Source organism: Heliangelus exortis, chromosome 1, assembly GCF_036169615.1.
Source record: "Heliangelus exortis chromosome 1, bHelExo1.hap1, whole genome shotgun sequence".
Classification (NCBI taxonomy): domain Eukaryota; kingdom Metazoa; phylum Chordata; class Aves; order Apodiformes; family Trochilidae; genus Heliangelus; species Heliangelus exortis.
In genome coordinates this window covers 85,589,805-85,606,900 of record NC_092422.1, presented here as the reverse complement: position 1 = coordinate 85,606,900, position 17,096 = coordinate 85,589,805, and the positions used below count along the sequence as shown (strand labels likewise).

General features: G+C 38.2%; 1 protein-coding gene across 1 annotated transcript in view; it reads left to right on the top strand.

The window, feature by feature from the left end:
* EFHC2 (EF-hand domain containing 2) overlaps nt 1-17,096 on the top strand; it is a 56,220-nt gene that overhangs the window by 31,732 nt on the left and 7,392 nt on the right. Inside the window, exons 9-13 of the mRNA XM_071751528.1 lie at nt 247-389; nt 4,194-4,390; nt 8,778-8,911; nt 14,241-14,438; nt 15,054-15,146. Coding sequence (XP_071607629.1) covers nt 247-389; nt 4,194-4,390; nt 8,778-8,911; nt 14,241-14,438; nt 15,054-15,146 — 765 coding nt within the window. The remainder of the gene's footprint in view (nt 1-246; nt 390-4,193; nt 4,391-8,777; nt 8,912-14,240; nt 14,439-15,053; nt 15,147-17,096) is intronic.

The following is a 17,096-nucleotide window of genomic DNA, read 5'->3' as shown; positions in this document are numbered from 1 at the left end:
ATTCCAGACATGTGGCAATGAAATAATTTTCCTCTGAAAATGATACCTTTCTATCTGGCTGACTCTAGCTGGTTCTGTTAGTTTAAGCTGAAAATGGTTTTGGACAAAGTGGGGAAACTTATGCCATTTGCCTTCTTGGTCCAAGAACAACACAATTAGTATCTGTTTCAAAATTTAGGAGAATGCATCTCTTAAGCTTTTCTCATGCTCTGGTTTTGATTTCTTCCATGTTCTTTTGCTTTTCAGATATGGCATGGAAAGTAACATACTGCGTTTTGTTGCAAAACTCATCACAGACAGTGCTGTTGACAGGGATCGGAAATTCATTATTTCCTACTTCCTGTGTGATGATACCATTTCAGTTTTTGAACAAACGCAAAAAAACAAAGGTAAGATGTAGTAATGTCTTGCAGTCAGTCCCAGTTGCCCTGCTCATTTGATTAGGGTTTACAGTAGACATTGTGGTCAGACTCAGCACTAGAAGAAGCGGGGAAGTGGATTTTTAAATGCAATGGGAATTACACCAGCAGCTCTACTGCATCATTATCTTTCATAGCTGTGTCATAGTAATTTATAATCATCACTCAGAATAATATTCTTCATTGTATGAGAGTACTTCACAATATCCTTTGGGAACTGGAAGTTTAGTGCATTAGAACGTTTATTACATTTTAATTTGCAAATTTGGCCTTTAAATGTTTGCTTTTGTTGTGGATAACATAACAGGAATTGTATTGTAATGGATGACAAATGGGGACAGGAAATGTAAGACCTCAAGAGTGAAAGCATAAATCCTTTGATTTGCAAGGTTGTTCTGGTGTTGTGATACCTATTTAGCATCCATAGTATAGAAGCAGCACATGGAAACAAAACAGCTGTGTTATTTTTTAACATATTTCATCATTAATCAAGCAGTGTTGAGCATATAAGGAGTGAGGATTGCCCTGTGCTAGTGTCTGTATGTATGCATGTGTGTAACACTGAACTGAATTTCAAGAGCCAGACTATGAGTGTTTAAGTGACAAAAGCTTTGTTACCTCTCAGTTTCTTCATCATATTTAACTGAGGGTATGAAAGGTTATGTGATTTGCAAGGATCTTTTTATTTCTTTGGAGTGTCTTGTGCATGGATGGAAGGATGCACAGCACTGGGAAGGATGTCAGGAAGTTACTCTGCAACTCAGAAAGATAGGGAAGCCTTGGCTAAGCGTGATCCTGTTAGATTAGTGTATTTCTATGAAGCCCACAAAGCATCTGCAGCAACAGTTTCAGAGCAGTTAACATCCAGAGTGTTCTAGCATCTCAACATGTGCAGTTGAAGGACTGACTCAGAAGCTGCAGTCACCCTCTGAGAAAATCAGAGAGGAAAAAAATCAGGAAATCCCATTCTCTCAAAGAGAGGAGAAAGTATAATAGGGGGTTTCCTTAGTTACTGTGTTGGGCCCTTGTGGAACCTCTCTCTTTTGATACTGGTTGAATTGCCCTAGGTCAGCTTCTTGGCACAGAGCACCTTGGTATGGTATTTCAGGTACACCCTGCCATGGTGACAAGCTCACTTGCTAAGCAGTGACCTATTTAGTACTCCCAGCTCACTATCTAGAGCAAAGACTGTCCTAGAGAGAGGACTGTTCACTCTCCTTTGCATCAGGCTCTGGTGGTAGCAGTTGACTTTCTGAGGTCAAGTTATTCCTCTTACAGTTAAGGACTGTGTTCTTAAATATTCTTGCAACCCTACTTTTAGGCCTTTATTGAAAATTACTTCTGATGTTAACCAATTTCAGAGCTGTGATGAACATCACAGCTATAAAAAATGGAGCTGTGGTGAATATTTAGGTCCTTCTGTATTTCTAGAGAGCTCACGTGCCTTTTCAATGCAAAGAACTTCTAATGGCATCTCTACTTATATCCATCTCTACTTATATATATTAAAAATATATAAATAGCAACCCCACCCCCAACTAAAATACAAGCAAGTCTCTGAGAAATATTTTGAAAATGTGTAAAGTACCTGGGTAGGCTTCCATGAGCATTCCCAGTTAGCCTGGCTCCCCTGCAGCATAAGCACTGCTTATGGGAGCAGTGTCCTGTCATCATTATTTTCCAGTGGCCTGTAATTTATGCAACTATTTTTATTACAGCTAAAGATACATATGCTTACATCTGTGTTCATTACATTATGCTGCTGTGAGGCTCAATAGCAGCTCAGTTCTCCACTAGTGAATGAGATGTTTGATTCTTCATCCAGAAATGTAAAGGATGCTAAGGGTACAGCTGCACTGTTTAATTAAAGAAGTGAAAGATCCCTATTGTGTACAGGTTCCAAGGGCTATTTTTTATTTTTTATTTTTATGAATTGATAGAAATCGTCAAGTAAAAATGTTCCATATCTCAGTCCTCAGATGGAAGTAATAAAGTTGCTCTTACTTTCCTCAGCCCAGCAAACTGAAGGTTGCAGAGAAGTACATTCAATAGTGATTGGTAACCCTGTGAAACTGCATTTGAAATGTACAGAGCTGGACATCTTGAAGCACTTGCTGAGATGGGGGGTCAGAGCATGGGAACTTTGGCTCCCCATGCAGAATATCACAAGTCCTTTTTTACTCAGTGTAAGACCAAACCAACAGCTGTACAAACACCTGCAAGCTCTGATCTGATCTTAATGGAGGAGTCTTTGGTTGTAGTGTTTATTTTGTGCTTTGAGCCTGGCTCTTGTAGATTTCCATCAAAATTTCTCATCAGGTTTCAGTGTAAAATCTTTAATCTAATGAGATATTTTTGGTTGTTTTGCTTTACACAACATGAATCTTACTAACTTGTAACATTTAAACAACAATTCTGAGGCAGATGTGTTATGGTAAGTTTCCAATCTAAGTACACAAGTGCAGGGCAATACAGAGACAAGTGAAGTTCCCATCTTACTGTGACTGGTTCTGTTTAAATATGACAAAGACATGCCATTCATTTTTGTTTTAATAAAAAGATGAAAAAAATATGTGTTCAGGTTAGAGTTACATTAGTGATTTGAATATTTTTTTTATGCAAGCTAGATCTGACCATTACCGTAGTGTATTTTTGTCTTGAGCTTTTATGGTGCTAGTAGAGCAATTAAGACAGATATCTGATCCAACCTCTGGTTTAATAAGTAGTTTGAGTTTCATATTAATTTATAGTTTTTGCTGTAAAAGACATTTTATAATTATGCTGTTCGTTGGCCTTTTATTGAACTTGAATCTCCACCTAATATGTAATACATCATTAAATGTTACTAAAGTATTCATATTGGCCTTTGGCTTGGAAACTCAAATATAAACAGGAAATGAACCCCAGGCACTCCAGAGCTGTTGTAGGGCATGTATCCTGATGAAACTAAACATGTGACAGAACATTTTCTAGAAAGCTTGGTATGTGCAATGCAGTCTTGTGGTGCACCAGAAGGCATTACTGGGAAGTGAAATGGTCCCTTCAGAATCTTACATACCCTTGAGCATTGCAATGAGTTTCCAGTAGCATGAATCAAATCAGTATAATGTGCAAAGAAATAATGTGACATCCGCAGCTCACGAAGAAAATAGCAGATCCCAATGAAATTGGATTGGTAGAACAGAAGAGCAGTATATGGAAGGTTGTATCATATCACTCTATTTTTATTTTTATTATTTTTTTAACATTCAGAAGACTTTAAAAATAATGTAGAATTACAGTGGACCAGAATTCATTAATTCATGATCTCCATAGAACTATGCTATCCTAAGCTTTGAATTTTATTTATTTATTTTATTTATTTATTTTCTCCAAAGATAATTGCCTGCATCTTATATTTTAGATCCTCTACATTTTTCAAGGGTCGGTCCCAAGGCTAGAGACAGGGTTATGGGAACGATTTGAAGAGGCACATTTCTGTCCCTTTTAAATAAAAGAGAAAAAGGGAAGGTGTTTGGCAGGCGTTCAAGTGAGACATGTCATAGAATATTCACAATATAACTGTTGCTGTGGTCACTGGCAGACAGTTCTTTCACAATAAGAGAGAGGGGGATAATATAAGAAAAGAAACTCAAAGATGAAAACCAGTATTTAAACACAAACCAACTGTTTTGAGTTTCCTTTTGGGTTTCCTTTTGTGTGTGTGTGTGTGTTTTGTATTTTTTCTCCCCCCCAAGTAAAGCCACAATTAATTTTATAATTCTATTCCCACAGGGATAGTTGGTGGGAAGTTCTTGGAAAGAGGTCGCATTAAGAAGCCTGGGCAGGAGGTCTTTAAGAGTGAACCATCTGAATACTTCAAGGCTCAGAATCTGTTTGTTGGAGCCGAAGTTTGTTTCCATGGTCACAACTTCCTTTTAGTGGATGCTGATGAGTACACGTTCAACTACATGGAGAAGCATGCAAATGAGGTGAAGCAGGCTCTTGTTATTTTCTGTTATTTTTGAGAACTTACCTTATCTATAAATTTTTCAGAATAATTTATACTTAGTTTCTTCACCCAAAGTTCACAGTCCAGTGCACTCTGTCTAGCACTCAATTTAGGAGGTGCTAGCTAGGGAGTGCATGCAAGCCTGGCCACTCTTTACCATCCATTCCCCTTTTACTTTCTCAGCATCCACTCTTATTGTGTTTGGGGTTGCTAGAAGGTATATCCCTGCCTATTCTTTCTTGAGATTGTTTATGGACCTCTTGTCTCTGAATGGATCTAACCCTTGTTTAACCTACAGATATTGTCTGCTGCCACAGCTTTTTGTGGCAGCAAGTTGAAAAGTTCACTGCCTGCTATGTAAAAAAAATTAAAAAAAAAAAAAAAAGTAAAGAAGTAACTACAATTTGTACAATTTTTCTGTTTTAAACCAATCTCCCACTAGTTTCAGTACCAGTTCTCCCCAATGACATTTTGTACCACCTTCATAATTTGTAAATTTCAAACATTCTTTCCCTTCAACCTAGTCCTATCCATTTAAGGATCTTATCCTTCTTAGCCCGTCCTTGCAAGGCAATGGTGAGATGTGGAGACTGGAACAGTACTCAAGATGTGGTCACATCCAATTTAGAGTCTTGTTTTTTGGATCTGACAATGTTTCCTTTGTAATACTAGAAATTCATATCACAGTCAGGAATTGGAGCTTATAGTTTTTGCTGAGTTTTGCTGTGTTTTGGTTTTGCATTCAGAGGGAGAGCAACAATAAACAGAGAGCTGGGATGCCTCTGCTGGTGTTTGCTTTATGCTACCAGTCATTACACAAAAGGCTGGTAAAGATGCTCTAATTTGAGATGTATCCACTAGGAAGAAATTGATTGTCCCATAACTGTTCTCACATAGGTAAAAAAAGAAAAGGATACAGGGCTGGAGAACCACAGAAGAGTTACAGAATGTTTTGTGGGATTTATGTTGATTTGATAAGAGCTGTAGGTTACTGTTTTTTACGATGAAGTTTGTGCTGCAAGATTTGAATGAATGTACCCAGATATACTTGGAAATTCCTGTAATGTGAACCTTTGACCCAGTCATTCTGAGAACAAGCTTAGGAGCCAAGCCATTTCTGCATCTCAGTTCCTCTTTTGAATCACTGCTTCACCACTTTGGACTAGACTGTGCTGTAAGGACTTTGCAGTGGTGTTTATGCTTCATAGCTCAATGGTTGTGTGGCAGCGTAAGTTGTACCTTCAGCAAACCTTCTCCAGAGCTGCTCTTTTGCTTAGACTTGCTGGGAGCATGCCTGGGGAAATTATCCAGGAGGGTTTGTCAAGCCATGGTCCTTCCACTTGTCCAGATCTGTTATGGATGGAGATGGGAGAAGGTTTTTAGTGCAAGTTTTGTTTCATGTCTGCTGGCACACCCAAGTGAGTGAACCTTCAGGACTCTAAAGATGCTGGCAGCCCTAGCCCAGTCTTGAGGACTGCAAGTTTGGTGGCACTGAGCTGCTGAGGCAGTTAGATGCAACCTAACCATGTGAGATGTGAACATGCTGTTTTCACTCAAATGAAAATATCAGAACAATGTGTTTTCTTTGTAAATTAACGTGGAGTTAGCACCACCTGCCTTCTCTGGAATAATGAGGAAGGTCTGCAAAATGCTTGCTGGTATAAAATGCAATGACTGCTAAATGCTCTAAGCAATAAAATACAAAGCTATATACATTATGTTTTCTTACTGCCAGACTGTTTCTCCTCCTAGTAGAATCAAAGCCAAAGCTACTCTCCAAAATGCAAAGCACATAATTAGATTGTAAATGTTCTTTGGAGCTGCTGTTTGCATTGGTTATCTTGGATCAGACAAGTGAGATCTGAGTTTTGCAGACTGATTGATTGTATATTGTCAAACTAAAATTTGCAAAATTGGAAGAAACAGCACTAAAAATACTTCTTTGAAGAGAATTCTGAAATGTTCATTGCACAGTTAAGGTTTTAAAACAACTGTCAGGGAAAAAGTTTATTCTCCCAATGACAGATGCTTTATTCACATCATTTGAATAGATCTCCAGAAGTAAGGATACACCTTATTTGCCTCAGTTCACCAGGGCATTACATACTCAAATCACAAGAACTTCAGCAATTATCAGAGAAGAGCAGAGCGTGAAGATGGTTTGAAGAAGAGGAAACAATTCTAAGAATGACTATTTTGTCAGTTATTTCTAAAATTGGAACATAAATAATTTTTCTTCGGAATAGACAGTGACTTCCTTTCAAAAGATCACATAATCACATTTTCTGAAAACTGATGAAGGAGATCCAGATGGAATGTTTTTCTCCTGGAAAATGCCCTTTATATATGCATTTGTTTAGGCATATAAATGGCATATACCACATTTATATAGGCATTTGTTAATTTAGATGAAATTTTGGTTGGATAATTATAGTGCAGGTGGGAATTGATTTCACTGTCATTGAAACATTTGTTTGACACTGTATGAGATACTGGGAAAGTTTTAATTTTCTGTTTCAGAATTGTGTTTATTATATTGTTTTTAAGTTACAGGGATAGAAAACTCATTGTCTCTTGTCATGATTGCCAGTTGCACGGAAAGCAGTTTTAAGGATCTAATTCTTAAAACTTTTCAACACTTAAATTTCTTTTCCAATTTGAGTAAAAAAGATATATTTAGAAAGTGTTAATTTGCCTGCAGAATAGAACATGTGCTTGACACAGTCCTACTGGTATTATCCAGGCCTGAGCAGGACTCTTTCCAACAGTGCATCACTGTGCCTCCTTGGAAATGAAGTCATCAGCTTTGAAACAGTCTCAACTTCATAGTCTTCTGCAGCACAAACATGGAAGTTGATTTTAGTTCTTTTGCATTCATCATTATCATCTCTGACTTAAGGAAGACACTCAAACAAAACTGGGTAGTGACTACTAGCATGTCAGCAATTACATATGAAAGGAGGAAAGTGGGTAAAGACTTATTGCCATGCTGCTCAGATGCTCAGTGTCTCTAGGTGTTTGGAATGTGTGGTTCAGAAAAAAATGTAAAAATAACTGCTTTGATAATGTAGAGAAGACAGGTTTTTAAATAGACAGGACACTTTGTCCATCTTTAAGTGCTTGGCTGATTGATTCCTTCAGCCTCATTTTTTCTCAGTCTGTGTTCCTTGCTTTTTTCAGCAAAAACTCATGTGCTTGCAGCCCAAACATTAACAGCTTGGGAAGGGGATTGAAAAAGTTTCTGTCTTTAAAGCATTTTGATTGCTCGTTCAGCTGCTCCACATGGTGCTTTGCATGGCATTGCCTGCCAGGGCTATACCTGAGGCAGTTTTGGCAGATGCAGCGACTGCTTCTATAACCACTGGTTTATTTATTGAAGTGGATCACTTTGTACTGCTCTGGCAGTGCCATGGGGGTTTCTAGATACCCCTTTCTAGATCCCTTTGAATTCATACAGTGCTGCAGATAGATATCTGCAAACTGTGAGACCTCTGTTGTGATTAGGTCATTAATACCAATCGTAGCAAATTTCAGATGATTGCTAGTTGAAACAACATTGCTTATTGAAAGAAATGGGAGAAAACTATTTTTGGACAGTTCGTTGTCCTTTGTAAGTTAGATAGAGCATGACAGATGTAAGGGCATATCAGGTACTCATGTTTGGACTCAACTTTTATTTAATGACTAAATCTGTAGATGCTTTATGCTAAAAATAAGTATAGCAAGTAAATCCTAGATAGAGCTTTAACACAACAATCTGAATATGGAGTGCTCCAGTTCTGCTTATCTAAAATTAATGGCCTACAGTCAGAAGAAATAAGCATTCTTCTTACACGTGAGGAAAAATTGGTTCCTATCAAATTTCTGACCTGCTGATTCTGGGTTTGTAAAACAGCATCTTCAGTCTAATATGAATACAAATACCTGTTAACAGTTCATTGGAGCAAACAGTGAAAAAACTAGTTCTAACGTGAATTTTATTGATTGAGAATTGAGATACACCAATATAAAATGAGGACCAGCTTATTAGGACTTTAAGTGTTTCTGCCTTTTAGAAATCAGTATTTGGAGCAAAAGTGGATGTCTTTTTATATAGGTGGAATAAGCTGTTCGAGAGAGGATGATTTGACTATTTTTGTTTGGTTTTTTTTTTATATTCTCAGTAGGAGGCATTTTTTTCAGTAGCAAGCTTTCTAACAAACTTAGCACAGTGCTGATTTAGGTATTTGAAGTGAGACAAAGAAGAAATTGATAATACTTAGCAGTTCAGCATTGCCTAGCATCTTCTAAACTGTACTGTACTCTGCTAGTACATGCATAGCTGGTTGCATATCTCTCTAATCTGTGTCTTGCTTTCCTTTGTGAAGTTCCCCAGGGCTGATATTGGTTTCATTCTCAAGAAGCTGAAAGACATCGCTGAGCCTCGTTCCCGAGAAATCAGACAAGTGTTTGCAGCCAGTGACCCCGAGCATACCAAGGTCATCACATATGACTGCTTCAGGTAAGGCACTGGAATAATAAAAATAAATGGTTTAAAGGTAGGATTGAAAATGAGAGGACACAGTTTTTGTCAGTTTTTGCTAAAAATATTTTGAGACTAGTGTTTTAGTCAATGAAGGCAGGATTCTGTATTGTTAACTGCATTAATAAGGACACTGTTATGAAGAAGGACACATACTAGAGTAAGAAGTGGAGAAAAAATTGAAAGTTAATGCACATCTGGTGAAATTTTATAGCACTTGGGAAAGGGTTTTAATTTATATACACAATAGCTGTTTAAAATCAAACAATTATATTTTGATTCAACTCATGAAATGATCATCCGCAAAACTTTGTCTTTTTATATGCACGGAGAACAAGTCAATGGTTTGTAACACTTGCTTGACAAAATTGGTGGAGCACACTTTTAGAAGGGATAATTATTCTTTTAAACAGCAGGGAAAGATTTTTTTAAATCAATAATAGTGGTTCAAGTGAGTGCATATTTATTCTTGGTCATACTCAGTGCAGCTGTGAACTGCCCAGGTGTTTAATTTAGCTAGTGCTTTTCTTCAGCATAAGTAAGATATATCTAGATATATGGTACCGAGGCCATCAGTTTCAGCAACAAAAATACAGTAGCCCTCTGCATGAGCAGGAGAGAAATCCAGGTAGACCTAGACTCCTCTGAGCACCTACTAATGGTCTATGTCCTCCAGCAGTGGTACTGCAGGGGGTCTAACAGGAAACACTTGCACTGCCAGGGGAAGAATTTGCCTCTAAGGAACATTTAACAATTGTGCTTTGTAGTGACAGTATATTTTGTTTCTGCTCACTCATGTTACATCCAGTTATCTAAAGGCTCACTTATTTTTATTATCTATGGATGTTATTTTAGAATGAAAGAATCATCTTTCTGAGTGACCTGCTCTGGTTTTGGTCCTGCTCAGAAAGGGGGTTGGACTCAGTGATCTTCAGAGGTCTCTTCCAACTCCTGACATCCTGTGATTTTTAATGAAGAAGATGAGAGCACTTCTTTGCATTTGTGAGAAATCAAAGATATCTTCCTGTGAATAGAATATGTATTTTTCTTTATATTTTCTTGTGTAGATCACTATTTTTAATTTGTCATGGTATCTCATGATTATAATTGATTACAAATTATTATTTTTAGTACAGGGAATCATCTGTGTGACAGCTTCAACCAGCATGATAATCCACTTTTCCTATAATACAGCTAAACCTTTACCGTGCTCTGAATTGGCCAGTTCAGATTTCTTCCTTTCTACCAATGCAATTTCATATGAGCTGCATTTAAAAATACACCATAAGTGTGATGTAGTGAAGCAGAGTTGTAATTATACAATTTACTTCTTCTACTTTCAGAACCCAAATCTATGGCACATCATCCAGGAAAGAAATACATAGAATAGACTGAAGCTGTCCCCTAAGCTATCATGAAAGCTATTAAAGGCTTTGCTAAAAAGCCTTTAATAAAAAAACCTATAACTAGTTATTGTTTTTTAAAACTCTAACATAGTTGCCTGTGCTTCCCATGGTCCTGCTCAGACTGCTTTTTCTTATAAATGACTGGCAAGACTGTTTGCTGTTAGACACAAAGAACCATGTGGGTTTTACAAAGATGCCTATCTTCAATTCAGCTTGAGAAAAAGCTCTCTTAAGCAGTTAATTAATATTTCTTAGTTCTCTACAAAATTCAGATTCCAATCTGTCTTAGTCTTCTAGAACAACAACAAACAAAAAAAAAACCAAACAAAAAAAAAAGACAGAAAAACCAAAAAAACCCTAAGATATGGGAACAATTGTTGCAGCTTGTTTCTCTTTATTAGGAATAGTGACTCTTTGGTGTCATTTATTAGCCCCTGGCAATCACTAGAGTATTCTCTAACTCCCAAACGAAACAATACATGAGTTTGACAAATGGACCACTTGGTGGAATAAGAACTGTCTTGATGGCTGCACCCAAAGAGTGGCTCTCAATGGGCCCATGTCCAAATGGAGGCCAGTGATGAGTGGAGTCCCTCAAGGATTGGTGTTGGGACCTGTCCTGTTTAACATCTTTGTTGGTGACATGGATGGTGGCATTGAGTTCACCCCCAGGAAGTTTGCTGATGACACCAAACTGTGTGGTGCAGATGACATGCTAGAGGAAAAGGATGCTATCCAGAGGGACCTTGACAGCCTGGAAAGCTGGGCCCATGCCAGCCTCATGAAGTTCAACAAGACCAAGTGCAAGGTCCTGCATCTGGGTTGAGGCAATCCCAGCAGTGATATGGGCTGGGCAGTGAGTGGCTTGAGAGCAGCCCTGAGGCAAAGGACTTGGGAGTGCTGGTGGATGAGAAGCTCAACATGAGCCAGCAATGTGCACTGGCAGCCCAGAAAGCCAAGCAGATCCTTGGCTGCATCAAGAGAAGCGTGGCCAGCAGGTTGAGGGCAGGGATTCTCCCCCTCTGCTCTGCTCTCGTCAGACCCCTCCTGGAGCACTGCATCCAGTTCTGGAGCCCCTGTTACCAGAAAGACATGGATGTGCTGGAGTGTGTCCAGAGCAGGGCCACGAGGATGATCAGAGGGCTGGAGCAGCTCTCCTGTGAGGACAGACTGAGAGAATTGGGGTGCTTCAGTCTGGAGAGGAGAAGGCTCCAAGGAGACCTTATTGTAGCCTTCCAGGATCTGAAGGGGACCTACAAGAAAACTGGTGAGGGACTTTTTAGGATGTCAGGTAGTGATAGGACAAGGGGGAATGAGTTCAAACCAAAGGAGGGGAGATTTAGATTGGAAGTTGGGAAGAAGTTCTTCACCATGAGGGTGGTGAGACACTGGCACAGGTTGCCCAGAGAGGTGGTGGAAGCTCAATCCCTGGGAGTTTTTAAGGCCAGGCTGGAGAGGGCTTTGAGCAACCTGATCTAGTGGGAGGTATCCCTGCCCGTGGCAGGGAGTTGGAACTACATGATGTTAAAAGTCCCTTCCAACCCTGAAAATTCAATGATTCTATAATTTTATCTGAGGGTTTTGGGGACTTCATTGTCACTGAGTGGCTTGATAAAATAAAAGACCTGAAAAATCTTGACACTTGAAAAACCTATGCCTATGTGGAAATCCAGTCTGTGGGAGTGCTCAGATGAGTGGTGTTAATCTACATGCTTTCATCTTTGCCAGCCCAAACATTTAGAGTGCCAGAGTTATCAGGCACTATCAGGTTCTTTTCTTTGTGTTTGCAGTAGTATTATGGCAGGCTTCAGGAAAGAGGCTCCAGTTTTGACTGGATCTCTGAAAGTTGCTACACTACAAATAGTAATATTCAGTAAGTGGAATAATAATGCTGACAAGTTAATGATAATACTAATAGATAGACCAAGTTTTGGTCATGGAGTTTGCATTTCAAATAAGATTTGCTACTGTCAAAAACGTATCTTCTCCTTATTTTAAAATATTTTGTATTTATCTCCTGACACTGTAAATAAAAGATCTTTCTAGTTTATTTATTGTGAAAAAAGCAGCAGCTGAATCAAAGCAGACACTATATAGTGTTTAGGATCTATTTTTAATAGCTTTGTAAATGCAATCATATTATTTGAAGAGTTATCTTCATTTGAACAGGACTCCATGACCATCTGAGAGGAAGGAAGTGAAAAATTATGTTTGGTGGCAACATTTTGTGATTTGGAAGTGTGCTAAGTTTCTATGCATTTAGTTCACATGTGGATGTTGGGACTCAATGTCAAATTTATTCAAGAATTTAACTAGTCTCCAGCCAGAAGTTTGTCTTGTGTGAGAAATCTGTGCATCACTAATAATTTCTTCCATTTATTTTCAAGGATCAGTAATCACAGTGATGCAGTACCTTCAAGGTTACCCCACTGTACAGCTCTAATTGTATCAGTAATTATGGTGAAGTTTATTCTTAGTGCAGTTTATTCCTGTGTATTATATATAATTAATCTAATTTTGACTGGGGCACGTAGGCCTATATTGATGCTTGCTGTTAAAAGAAAACAAACTGTTGAACACGAATTCACAAGAGGCAGACATTTGGAACCATAATGCCAATGTAGTTGCATTAAGCCAAATTAGACAAGAGGCAACTTCAGTTAGGCCATTATTTTTTCCATGGGAACAGGTAGCCTCCTTTGATTCCTTGTGTATCTTGTTACTGGTGTTTTTCTTCCCTTACTTGTATAAACATCCAGGACTGATGAAGAACTCTAATTATTGAAGCAAAAAAATCCCTACTGCAAAGACAATGTAGTCTTTAAAATTCATCCTTCTCCTCCCCTTTGCCAGCAATATAAAGCAGAGGGAGATTTGTCTGAACTGTAATTACTAGTCCTGGCTCCTAAGCTCCAAAACTTGTGTCATTTGCTGGTATACTAGAAGTTATCTTTAGGAGCTTATCCAGAAATCACTCCAGCTCTATTATCATCAACAGATTATTGGTATTAACAGGAATGACTGGTCATTCAGTGCCATCACTTGCCCATCAGATGGATCTCAGGAACATTTCTTCTTCCTTGGATGGAGCTGATTTTTCTAACCATCACAACAAATCTTAGGAGAGCAAATCTTAAGCTCTTCCCTGCATGGGATCTGATTCTGTACTGGCAGCTTCCAAGCATAATTATACTGCCTCTTGTTTTCCATACTTGTCAGGACGGCCTGTGATTATAAGTTAGATGTAATTTTCTGCTCTCTCTCTGTGACCTTCCTTCCCTCAGCTTTCCCCTGAAAGCTTCCTATCTGTTCTCTGTTGGGATTTTTTGCTCTGCTGTTTATAATAATCCCTATGTATTTTGTGCATATGTGCTTACAGATAATTTTGTATGGCAAAATGTGAAATATAAGAAAAATTGGAAGAAAACCCAGGGTAATACCTTGATAATTCACCATCTTGTTGGATAGATGCAATGACAAAATCTCTGCTGGTATTCCATGCTGGTATGGCATCTCTGATAAAAGGCCTCAGTCATCATTACTATGTATTTTTGTGTGTGTATAACTAACTACTGAGGAAATGTGGGCATCCTGCAAAAGTTTAGGAGCTCAGTTAATTTCCATTAGACCTTCTTGAGCAAATCTGGATTCCGTATTTCAGTGGATGCATTTTTAAAGACCTAAATACAGCATTTTATAATGAGTGCACTTAAATCCTTTTCCCCTCAAAAAAAAAAACAAAAAAAAAACAAAAAAAAAACAACAAAAAAAAACCCCAAAAAACCAAACCAAACCAAATGAAACAAAAAAAACAAGCCCCTCAAAGACCCCCCAAAACCGATTGTTAGCTGTTCTTAGCTCCTTTACTTAAAACTAATGTAGACTGTTGTTTTTGTGAACAGAAATTTGATTGCCAGTATCACTGATGGAGCATTTTCAGAACACGAAATTATGACTCTTGCACGCTATTATGGTGTGAGAGAAGAGTATGAAATGGACCTCCACCTCCTCCTTGCATTGGCTCAAGAGAAGCTAAAGAAGAACAGTTTTGAGAATTTTGAACAACTGGCTGCGGTGCTGGTGTACAACGACCGTGAAAAGTAAGGTTCCTCTATGATCCTAAGCTGTTATTTGGGAAGCTCTGCTTGTAAACCTACCTACTTTCTGGCTTTATTTTGTTTGGTTTTGTTTGTTCTTTTTTTTTTCTGAGCAAATGCTATATTGCAGCCAAACAATATAATTTGTAACGTTAAGCCTCTCTCGGCATTTGACAGTAGTCTGGCAAGGCTGTCATTTTCATAAGAAAAGTATAGCCTTTTTGTCTCCATTTCCTTTGTGTACTTTTTATTATAGCTGCTGTACTGAACATTCTGTGACATAATCAGGTGTCCATTCACAGGTAAGACAATATTTGAAATCAAAGAGGAAAAACAGTGATCTAATAGCAAAAGAAAAGGGTTGTAGCTGATGACTCATATGACTCATTTGCCCTTTTTGATCTCTGATGTCACAGATAAAGAATCCCAAAGAATCACTAAGATGCTTAGTGTGTGGGAGTCAAGCCACCTCAGCTTTATAATAGCTACATTTCATAAAGCTTTTGTTTTCTTTACCCTGATATTCCTCATGCATTTTTCTATTCAAAGCAACATTCATTTGAAATAGATCTGGAAAATACATAATGTACCCTTCTCCCTCTCTTTCTGTTTGTGTAGATGTGGAGTGCTGCCCCATGAGACATGCAGGACTATTTGCAAGTCCTTTAAGATGCCACTGGACAATGATGATCTGCAAGCTTTACTGACCATGTAAGTTGGGACAGACAGTAGGACCTGCATGCATGGGTGTAAATGAAAGCTAAATGTCTACTCCTAATAGCTAAATTGCTACTCCTAATAATCTCACCTGAAACAGATATTGTAATTTTTAAAAATGAAAAGAAGTGCTGGCATGGTTTTGGTATTTTTCTGTAGCATATTTAATTGTTTCCAGAAAAACTGCTTGGCTTGCTGTATTAATGGGAATAGAAGTGAAAATAACCAGTATGCAGTGCACTTGTATTTAAGGTTGGACTTCAGAGTACCATGGTGTTTCTAACACTATTGTCATGTTAAGTTTGATTTTCAGGGCCAGATTTTCTGGTAGTTGGTTTAAATGCATTCTCATTGGTCTCTTTTTTCCCTTTTGTCATGTCTTCACACTGCATAAAAATCAGAAGCAAATCTTGTCTTTTGTCATGTTTAGATGCTTTCAGGTAGATATACTTCTTGATTTCAGGAGAAATTTCAAACTAAGCATCTGAAAGACTTGTTTGGCTGAAATGTTGAGTCCCTTTTAGTAAAGCTTTCTGCAATCAAGATGTCCTACTTAAATCAGTATCAACAGAACTGCCTCAGGGAGGCTAAGGTGCTGTTTTTCACAAAGCCCCCATTTCCAGACCATAAACTTCCATAGTACTGCCCTGCAATAGCCAGATAGATGCTTTGGCAATTTGACTGAAGCATGTCTGAATTTTAGTATTAATCTAAAACTAATTTTTTAGAACTCCCACCAAGTTGCCCAACCCAAAGATTGTTCGAGGACAATTGACAGCCTGTATTAGACAAGGGGTTCTCACAGTTTCCACTTCATAAAGGCTGAAATTGAATACAGGCACAGACAAGAGACTGGAGGTTTTTCTTTATGTACTAATCCAATGCTGATGAAAAACAGACTAGCATAACACATCATAGGCTCCAGAGATGTATTTATTGTTTGTGAATTTATAGCAGGGAAAGCTTTTTTGAGATGAACCTCTTCTCTCCTGAAGATTCTCAGTGTAGGCAGTTACAAGAAAAAGCCCAGTACACTATAATAAAAATTAAGAGATAAGCTTAGAAGACAAGGAGGCAACTAAAAGTTGGATTTCACCCAGCTTTAGGCAGGTAACCATGACAGCTGAATTAGGGTTCAGCTGCTGTTTTTTTCTGTAGGCAATGGAGAAGGACAATTACTGCTTCAGTCTGTTTAAGAGTTGGATTTCTAAAGTATCATCCATTTTCCTTTGTTTCTGTGGCCAGCCTATGTTGCAGATGTCTGTATGAGAAAGGTAATGGTGTGAAGCTGGGCCTCAGAAATCAGTGCAAGTATTTCATATGGTAGAGTACTCTGTGTAATGCCAGTTCTTAGTTGCAGTATCTGCTGCTTCAAAAGATGGTGGTTTATGTAGTGAGTCACTGCAAAACAGATAAAACAAAGGTTGTCTCATTCTTAATAATGTGTGCAGTTTGCACTGCTTGGTAAGTTTTGTGAGGGTGCAGAGTCAGGGAAAATGTTGTTTGAAGTTTGTTTTATAGGAATTAATTTTCAGTAATCTGGAAATTGAAGAGTAGAGCTGGCTGAATGAGATTTAGATTTTTCCTTTCCTTTTACATCCTGTAGTTTCTGTCAAGACTGAAGAATCATGAAACAGGCTGGTTTATTGGTGATGAACAGTCTCACTCCTGGGAAGTGGGCGAAGTTGTCAACATTATTTTTTCCCTGTGTTTGTAGAATTTTTTTTTTTTTTTTAATGAGGAAGCATGTAATTTTGTGTCTATTGATATCTTTGAATTAAGTGGTGGTGGTGGTGTTCTACTGTGTGGATCAGTATTTATGAAGGAAGAAAATGGTGCAATAAAAGTTGTTGGATAGGTTCCCACAAAATCAGTATATGTAGCTAATGCACTAGCTGGACCCTGTTCAGCTATAAAATAATGCTAGACAACATCATCAGATAA